Source organism: Carlito syrichta, unplaced genomic scaffold (genome assembly GCF_000164805.1).
Source record: "Carlito syrichta isolate Samal-C Ts95f unplaced genomic scaffold, Tarsius_syrichta-2.0.1 Scaffold302960, whole genome shotgun sequence".
NCBI classification, from domain to species: domain Eukaryota; kingdom Metazoa; phylum Chordata; class Mammalia; order Primates; family Tarsiidae; genus Carlito; species Carlito syrichta.
The window spans coordinates 230,082-239,623 of record NW_007247056.1 but is presented as its reverse complement, the minus strand read 5'-3'; the positions used below and the strand labels follow the sequence as shown (position 1 = coordinate 239,623).

Below are 9,542 nucleotides of genomic sequence, written 5' to 3'. Positions count from 1 at the left end.
TGGTCCAGCCTCGGAACCGGGGAGCCCTTCTGCCGGAAAGTTTGGGGCTGGGCGCCATGGCCACGAGCAGCTCTCTGAACGTCCGCGTGGTGGAGGGCCGGGCGCTGCCCGCCAAGGACGTGTGAGTTCTCCGGGGCGCTTCGCGGGGAGGGGCGCTCGGCCGGAGGGCGGGGGCTTCTGGCCCGAGACCGGGGAGAGGCCCGTGCCCGTCGCTGTCCTGGAGGGCGGGGCGCCCAGACTTAGCAGAGGCTCCGCCCCCCGCAGGGGGTGTCTTTGTTGCCGGGAGGCGCCCAGGGGGTCTTCCGGGGCTGGAGAGGGGATTGGAGGGTCCGATTCCGTCAGGGCTGGGGGTGGGGCGGGCGGCTCTTCCCCAGTCCAGGCAGGCGATGGAGGTGAGGGTCTCCAGGCCCGGGCGGGGGCCGGGGAGGAGCCCCTTCCGTGAGCATCTGGGGTTCGGTTTGCAGAGTGTCACCAGGGGCCCCCCGGGGTCCTGTGACTAGAGCCCCGAGCTCCCAGGCTTGTAGCTCCAGGCTGGTGTGGCCCTTCCCTGAGGCTGAACTGCTGGGTGAGCCAGCTTCCCTGCGGCTGCCTCCCCAGCCAGGCGCGATGGGGCTGGGGGCCCTGGCTGTGCTCCACCAGGGCTGAGCCGGCAGCTGCCGGATCAGCAGAATGAGAGGGGGCCCCCTCCTGCTTGGCTCCGGGGGGGCAGTCCCTGAGCCGGCTGTGGGACCCCCGAGAGGGCCTCTGCCCTGTCCTTGAACCTGAGCCTTGGCTTCCCTCGGGGCAGTGGGACCTGTGAGGTCTGCCCTGTGGCCCAGGCGAGCAGGAACCTGGGTGGGACGCCTTCACGCGTGTCAAGGTTGGGGCTTAGCTCAGCGCGAGCTCCCCAGCGGTGGGCTCCCACGGGGAGAATCCTGCCTCTGATTTCACGACCCCCCAAGCCTGCAGCTGTGTCAGGGGCAGCTGTTCACAGCCTTCTTAGCTGCCTCCTCATCAACTGTCCTGCATAAACATGCCCTGTTAGAAAAGTGGGCGGCTTGCTCTGGGAATACAGCGCCTGGACGAGATCCTGTGCCCCCCTTCTGAGATGCCCCCCGAGAGCCCCCGAGGATGAGAGATTCTGCCACTGTCCGGGCCGTAGGGCCTGGCAGCTGGATGGCCAAAGGGGCCCTTCCCAGAAACGGGCTCCTGTCACGCTGAGCTCTGGTACCTCCACCTGTCCTAGGGGTCCTAGGGAGTGGGGTGAGGCCCCGGCCCGGATGCTGGCTCGAAGGGCTTCTTCCTCCTCTCCTGAGGAGGGGGTTGAGACATACTTGGTCCCTGTGTCCCTTGGCCACCTTCCCCCTCCCCATTCCCAGGCCAAGGTGAGCTGTGAGCTGGGCCATGCCCAGAGCAAGGGTAGGGGGGAGCCATGAGGTCCACCTGGGGATCCAGCCCCTCTGCCTCAGTTTCCATAGCTGTCGGCACCCTTCTTCAGAGGGGATCTTCCCGGGGCATGCTGGGATCTCCGTGCCCCGGAGGGGCTCTAGGGCAGGGTGTGTTCTCTTTCCCCTCTCCTGAGGGAAGGGTTCGGACTCTGCCTGAAGCATTGCCAGGCCTGAGGGGGTCCGTTCTGGCCCAGGAGGAGGCCTCAGCAGGCACTTTGAGAGTTATTACTATTATTAACGGCATCTGTCAGTCACTAAGGGTCTAGTATGGACCGGGTCCTGTGCTGAACACTACATATGGTCCTAGGGGCATCTCTATTTTATAAATTGTGAAACTGAGGACCAGAGAGGAAAAGACACTTGCCTAAGCTCACACAGCTAGGATTTGAACCCTGACTCCGTCCATGCACAAACCAGGCTGGGCAACTATAGCTGAGGGGCCTGCTTTCCCACGTGTGGGTGGAGGCAGGGGCCGTGGGAGAGGCCAAGAGTCTGGAGAGATCAAGGGTCTGGAAGGGGCCACCGGTGCCCCTACGTGATAGGAACCTGATAAGGCCCTTGTGCGTCAGAGCCCTGGCGCTGACGACTGCTGGGCTCGGCTCCCATGAGGGGCCTTGGGGTCAGGCCAGGTCGACAGGAGGGGCGTGTCTCCCAGCCCTTGCTAGTGGGATCTTGGCCCATCTAACCCCGTATCTGCCGCCGGGGAAACTGAGGAATGAGAGCCCGTGGAAAGAAGCTCAGGGATAGAGAACAAGCCAGGGAGAGAAACTGAGACATGAGGCATTAGCCAGCCACAGGTGTCTGAGAGTGGAGCCCAGGCAGGGAAACTGAAGCTCCCAGGCTTACCCAGGTCTGAGGTGGAGCCAGAAGGGGAAACTGAGGCCTGAGGCACTACACAGAAGGGGCTTCAGTGGTAGAACCCGGAGAGGATGGAGGAAACACAGGCCACCCCCAGGGCTAGAAACCAGACAGGGAAAGGGAGGCACTGGAACATCCAGCCAGGGGGGCTAAGGGAAGGGGTCCAGAGAGGGAAACTGAGGCACAGGGAGGGGCTTATCCAGCCAGGCAGGGCTCACTTTGGAGCTGACTCTTGGTGCTGATGTCACTCTTTCTGGAGCCCCTGGGGCATTTGTGGATCTGTGGCAGGCTGAACAGAGGGGGTGGCGGTGTTGGTTAAGAGCATGGGCACAAGGCCCATAAACCTGCGTTCGAATCCTACTCGGCCATCTCTCCTCCAGAGAGGAGTGGGGGAGGCGATGAGGGCCCTGCCAGGTGGCTTGGGACTCATGGGTGACTGTTACCCTGAAGGGGAAATGAGCCATCTTTGGTTGACCAATGGCTGCTCAGGGGGGTTTAGTGCTTTTGTTTTTTGTGTTTTTTTTGAGTTGGAAAAACACTGTCTCCCAGACTGGAGTGCAGTGGCACGCTCCCGGCCACCGCGGCCTCAACCTGCTGGGCTCTGGCGATCCTTCTGCCTCAGCCTTCCAACTACAGGCATGCACTACCACGCCTGGCTACTTTTTGATTTATTGTAGAGATGAGGTCTCGCCAAGTTGCCCGGGCGGGTCTCGAACCCGCGGGCTCAGGCAATCCACTCGCCTTGGCCTCCCAAAGTGCTGGGATTACAGGCTGAGCCACCGGGCCCAGCCAAGTGCATTTCTTATTTATTCACTTTTGCAGTCTGGGTCCCCTGGTCTGTGCTGAGGCCTATCCCCTCCATGGCTAAGGAAAGGGGAGCCCCCTCCCCAGGGAAACCCACTGAAGTGAAAGCCAGGAAGGCTCTGCTTCCCCCAGCGGGCAGTGCCCAGGCCCTATGGAGAGCGCTGGGGTAGGGGGTGGCACATGCTAATGTTATGTCCGATTTACAGAGCAGGGAAACTGAGGCCCAGAGAGGGGAGGGGCCTTGCCAGATTGCACCACTAGGGGGTTGGTGAAGACACCCCGGCTCACACCCTTGACCACTGCCTTGGGCTTTTTGGGCCAGGACTCTGAACTTCCTGGCCTCCTGTCTGTCTGGTCCATGTCTGCCGGCGGACCATGGTGCAGCTGTGGGTCAGGCATGCGATGGGTGGTGGCCTGGGCTGCCGTGGCGTCTCCCACAGGTGCCCCGAGGCCCTGCCTCTTGGCTGGACTTGCTGTGTGGCCCTGGGCAAGTCCTCTCCCCTCTCTGGGCCTCAGCCCCTTCATCTGTATAGGGAAGGTGGGTTAGGGCCCCCCACCCGTGGCTGACCCCTCCCTCTGGTTCCTGCCCTGCCTTCCTCCTCCTGCAGGTCTGGGAGCAGTGACCCCTACTGCCTGGTGAAGGTGGACGATGAGGTGGTGGCCAGGTGAGGCGTGGAGACCCCGGGCTGGGGCGAGGGGAGCAAGAAGGCTCTTTCTAGACCTGGGGGGTCCGGGAACAAGAATGCACTTTAAAGGGGGAACCAGGGAGGGCAGTGCTTATCCCAGGGGGACGCTTTACCACTGGAACCTCGAGCTCCTCTTCCAGTCCAACCCCACCAAGCAGCCGGACGCCCTCCCGCTCTGGACCCGGTGCCTCCCTGCCGGCTCCCGGGGGCTGACTCAGCGCCACCAGTCTGTGCCTCCCACCGCGGCCTCCCTGGGGGCGGGCATCTCACGCTCGGCTGGACGGGCTGGTTCCGGGCCTGCTGGTGCTGTGGGTGCGGGTGTGCGTGCATGCGTCTGTGTGCCGCCCAGCTGGCCCTGCCTGTGAGTGCGCGGGGGCTGGGGGTGTTGCAGGCTCGTGCAGGAGCCTGTGCCCACGTGTGTGTCCTTGTGGGTGTGCGGGTCACAGGCTCACACATGTGTTCCGGCGTGGTGCGTGCGTACATGCGTGTGCACACGGCTGCCCTGACACACATGTGAGCACCAGTCCTGCCTGTTTGGGTGATGCCTGGTGCCTGTGGGCGAGCAAATCTTGGGGGGGGGTGGCACAGCTCTCAGCCCCTGCAGGCCCGAGGGGGTGGGTGGCGGCCGACTGAGGCCTGGGTTCCTATGGAGACGGCGGGATTCAGCACGCTCCAGTGCCAGTCCTGGTCCAGATGGGCCGGAGGTGCGGGGGGGAGCCCGCCTGGGGGAGAGGTCGCCCCAGCTCTCACCCCACTGCTCCCCTCCAAGGTTCTTCCCGAGCTCCTGCTGTCTCCTGGCCTCATGCGGTTCTACCCCAAGCCCACAGATTGACTGTGCGACCCCAGGCTGTTGTCTCTCCCTCTCTGGGCCGTGGGGAGCCTTCCAGCTCAGGGGCCTCTAGCCGGGAAAAGGCCGAGGTGGGGGGTGTTTTGCCGGTTCTTCTGGAGGTGACACCCCGGGGCTGGGGGAGAGGGCAGTGTGCGTGTGTGTGTGTGTGTGTGTGTGTGTGTGTGTGTATGTCTGGGCTGGTCTTGGTCCCTGCGCCTCCTGGGGTCCCCCTTCCTTACTGTGACTGCAGCGCTCCGAGTGCTCTGTTGCCTGCTGACCCCCTCATCTCCTGGCCTCTCCCCTGCCTCCCGTCTCACTGGGCACCTTCTTGTTCCTGGAACTCACCAAACTCATTCCTGCCTTAGGGCCTTTGCACATGCTGTTCCAGCCTTCTGGAATACTTGTCCTCATTGTCTCTCTCCCTTTGCCTGACTAGCTCTTCTCTGATCCTCCTACCCCTAGACCCCTTCAGGCACCCTTGGGCTGTCCCCAGTCCCAGGAGTTCTCCCTCATGTCCCAAGAGCCCGGGAGAGAGCTCCTGCCTGTGGAGGAGGCTCGTGGGAGCAGTGGCCCTGGTGCTGCGTCCTCCGATTCCCGAGAGCTGGGCGTGGTTCCCCCATCCTGGCAAGTGTTTGAGGAGTGGAACTGTGTGTGTCGGTGACCATGTGCTCGTGTGACTCCCGGTGTGTGGGTCTCCGTATTGCCGTGCGTGTGTGTGCTTGTGTGTGTGGGCATGTGAGTGTGTGTCTGGACCTGGGTCATGCACATATCTAGGTTCGAGAGGCGTGTGTGTCTGGGCCCCTACTCTGCTCGTGGGAGTCTCTGAGTGTGTGTGTTGAGATCTCTTGTGTGTCCAGGTGTGTGTGTGTGTGTGTGTGTGTCTGGGCGAGTGCGTACCTAGGTTCTAGGGGTGTGTGCGTCTGGGCCCCTACTGGGCTCTGGGGGTCTCTGAGTGTGTGTCTGGATGCCCGCGTGTGTGTGCGGTCCCCGGGTGCACACCCCGCGCGGCCGAGGCCTCACCCCTGCGCCCTCTCCGCAGGACAGCGACCGTCTGGAGGAGCCTGAGCCCCTTCTGGGGGGAGGAGTACACGGTGCACCTGCCCCTGGACTTCCACCACGTGGCCTTCTACGTGCTGGACGAGGACACCGTGGGGTGTGTGCCCGGACCGAGCCCGGGGGAGGCGGGACGGGGCCGCGCCCCCAGCCGAGCGCCCCGCGCCCAGCCCGCGGGCGGGGTCCCCGCCGGGTCGCTGACCGCCGCCTCTCCGCAGGCACGACGACGTCATCGGCAAGATCTGGCTGAGCCGGGAGGCCATCACGGCCGACCCCCGAGGTGGGCGCGGGACGCCGGCCCGCCGGGCGGGGGCAGCCCAGGGCGGGGGCAGCCCAGGGCGCGGCTCGGACGGGTGGAAGGGGGCCGCCGGCTGTGCAAGGTCGGTCCTGCTGTTCTGCCTTTCGTCCAGAGCGGGCCATTGTTTTGCCCAACCCCGTCTTCAGAGATTACAATCAGCAGGGGGCCTTGCCCACCCAGCAGCTCCTCAGGGTTGTCAGCCTCGTGTCCCTCCTGCTATAGATACGTATGTCATTTTTTTTTTGAGTCAGGGTCTCACTCTGTTGCCCAGGCTGGAGTGCAGTGGCACGCTCATGGCCACCACAGCCTCGCCCTACTGGGCTCAGGCGATCCTTCCACCTCAGCCGTCCAAGTAGCTGGAACTACAGGCGTGTGCCCAGCTAAGTTTTTGAATTATTGTAGAGACAAGGTAAAGGCAGCAAGTTGCCCCGTCTGGTCTTGAACCTGTGGGCTCAGGCAATTCTCTCACCACTGCCTCCCAAAGTGCAGGGATTACAGGCGTGAGCCACCGTGTCCAGTGATACATATGTCAATTAAAAAATTTTTCAGATACAGGGTCTCATTTCATCAGGCTGGAGTGCAGTGGTGCGACCGTAGTTCATGGCAGCCTCCAACTCCTGGGCTCTAGGGATCCTCCCACCTTAGCCTCTGGAGTAGCTGGAACTACAGATGTGTGACACTATTCCTGGTTCTTTTCTTTCTTTCTTTTTTTTTTGAGTCTGGGTCTCATTTTGTCACCCAGGCTGGAGTGCAGTGGCATGTTCATGGCACACAGCAGCCTCAACCTCTTCAGCTCAGGCGATCCTTCCACCTCAGCCTTCAGAGTAGCTGGGACTACAGGTGTGCACTACATACTCAGCTAATTTTTTGATTTTTTTTGTGGAGACGAGGTCTCACTGAAACTCGGGCTCAGGCGTTCCTCCCGCCTCAGCTTCTCATAGTGCTGGGATTACAGGCATGAGCCACTGCACCTGGCATGCCTGGTTAAGTTAAAAAAAATTTTTTTTGTAGAGATGGAGTCTTGCTAATGTTGCCCAGGCTGGTCTCAAACTCCTGGCCTCAAGTGATCCTCCCACTTTGGCCTCCCAAAGTACTGGGATTATAGGCTTGAGCCACCACACCCAGCCAAAATTTTGAACATACAAGCAAGCGACAATGGTAAAAGCAGTAAACACTTATGGAGTGCTTACTGTATGCTGAACACTTCAAGTGCTTTACATGTATTGATTCATTTCTCATAATAATCCTGTGCAGTAGGCACTCTTATTATGCCCATGTCAGAGGTGGATACACTGAGGCCCAGAGGGGAAATGACCTGCCCGGGATCACACAGTTATGAAGTGAGGTGGCCAGGATATGGACCAAGGTTGTCTAGTTCCAGAGCCCGTGGGGTCAATACTGCCCTCGCTGTTTTTTCTCTGCTTACACACGTAGCGGCCTCTGACCTCTGTGCTTCCCTGGCCCTCCACCTTGCCGGGTATCTTTGCGATCTTTCCATCTCAGTGCTCGAGAGCTTCCGTGTACTTTTGCTCTGTGTGACCTGGTGATACTCCATCGTGTGGACATACCATGGTTTATTTGGCTGGTTCCCTACAGAGGGCATCTGGGTTCGTCACAGCCGTTCCCTACATCCAACAACGCTGCCGTGAATGGCCTTGAAAGACATGATTTCACACACAGGCAGGTCGGATCAGTTAGAGAAATGAGAGGCAGATTTGCTGGATCAGAGCACCCGTATGTACAACTGTATGTCTAAGTTGCAGCTGAATTACCCTCCCTGGGGGAGGTGACAGTGTCCTCACCCATGCCCTTGGAAACAATGACCAGACTTTTTGGTCTTGTATCTGATAGGTTAAAAAAAAAAATCGCCTCTTAGTGTAGGTTTATTTTGTCCTTCTCTATGAGACTGAAAACCTTTTTTATATACAGTATTTAAGAATTGCATTATTTCCTCTTCTGTTTATTGCCTATTAATATTATACATGCATTCTCCCCCACTGGGTGGTTTGCCTTTTCTTATTGATTTGTAGGAGCTCTTTATATGTTAGGGAAATTAACTCTTCATCCTATTAGCTGCAAATATTCTTCTCTCTTATGTCTCTTTTTTATTTTATTTTATTTTTGAGTTCGAGTCTCACTCTGTCACCCAGACTGGAGTGCAGTGTCCACTCCTGGCCACTGCAGCCTCAACCTGCTGGGCTCCAGCGATCCTTCCGCCTCAGCCTTCCAAGTAGCCAGAATTACAGGCATGCGCTACCACGCCCAGCTGATTTTTTGATTTATTGTAGAGATGAGGTCTCGCCACCCAGGCGGGTCTCAAACCCGCGTGCTCAGGCAATCCACTCACCTCAGCCTCCCAAAGGCACGGGATTACAGGCTGAGCCACCGAGCCCGGCGGCCTGAGCTTTTAAATTGAGCATGGGAATCACAGTATTCCTTCAGTGAGCAGAGTGGGTTTTTAAGATGAACTCTTCTAAAGTTTTGTTCTTTTCTTGGTATCTAACGCCATTAATCAAAAATATTCCATAGTGTTTTGAACACTTACAGGCTCATGAGATTTAAGTTTGGTGTGCTCTCGGAGGTGGTCAAGTCCAGGGCCTGAGGTTTGCTGATACAGTGCCCAAGGCAAGCCAAAGGGGAGCCCTGAAATTAGCCTTGGCTGATGATTTTTAAGTTGACCTCTGTACCTAGGACTTGTAGGCCCTCCGAACTTGGGCAGCCCTACTGCTGGCTGGAGGGTGGCCGGGAGGTTCTGCAACAGGAAGTATAGTTTGGAGTGTGGGTCCCAGCTCCCTGTGTGGGTGGCCCACCTTGGACCTGCTGCTTCACTCCTCCTGAGCTTTAGTTCCTGGCCCTGAGAGGGAGGCAGCAAATGCCCACCTAGGGAAGGGAGCGTGGGAGAGCCTCTGAGCTGGGCCTCTCTGGGGGGTAGGCTGCCCCTGGGATGCTCTAGGGAATGCTTGGGTGGGCACAGGTGGGCATAGGCCCCATGAGAGCCCCGTTGTTTGGCCCTGAGCCAGCTGTCCCAGTGCTCACTGCCTGTTTTTCTTATCATTCCAGCCGCTCAGTTGGGAAAGAAGGTAGCCGTGGTGGACTATGTGGAACCTTCTCCCCAAGGTAGGCAGACCCAACGGGAGCTGGACATCCTGGGGAGGGAGGTGGTATACTGGGGAGGTGGTATACTGGGGAGGGAGGCGGGAGGTGGGCCCAGTTTGTGTATAGAGGGTGGTCAACACCAAAGTCCTTCATCTCCTGCCGTCTATAGTCTTGGAATGATGTCCTGTTTCACATGTCATTACTTTAAAGGTCTTCATTGGGCTGGATGTGGTGGTTCCCACCTGTATCCCAATACTTTGGGAGGCCGAGGTGGGAGGATTACTTGAGGCTAGGAGTTCAAAACTAACCTGGGCAATGTAGCAAACCTGTTCTGTAATTTTTTTTTTTTAATTAGCCAGGTGTGGTGGTACACACCTGTAGTCCCAGCTACTCAGCTACTCAAGAGGCTGAGGTGGGAAGCTTGCTTGAGCCCAGGAGATTGAAGCTGCAGGGAGCTATGATAGTGCCATTGTACTCCAGCCTGTGCTACA

General features: G+C 59.0%; 1 protein-coding gene across 1 annotated transcript in view; it reads left to right on the top strand.

The window, feature by feature from the left end:
* The window catches only part of LOC103259699 (rasGAP-activating-like protein 1), a 33,887-nt gene continuing 24,345 nt past the window's right edge, over nucleotides 1-9,542 (top strand). Inside the window, exons 1-4 of the mRNA XM_021711975.1 lie at nucleotides 1-121; nucleotides 3,698-3,754; nucleotides 5,644-5,757; nucleotides 5,876-5,937. Coding sequence (XP_021567650.1) covers nucleotides 57-121; nucleotides 3,698-3,754; nucleotides 5,644-5,757; nucleotides 5,876-5,937 — 298 coding nt within the window. The 5' untranslated portion in view covers nucleotides 1-56. The remainder of the gene's footprint in view (nucleotides 122-3,697; nucleotides 3,755-5,643; nucleotides 5,758-5,875; nucleotides 5,938-9,542) is intronic.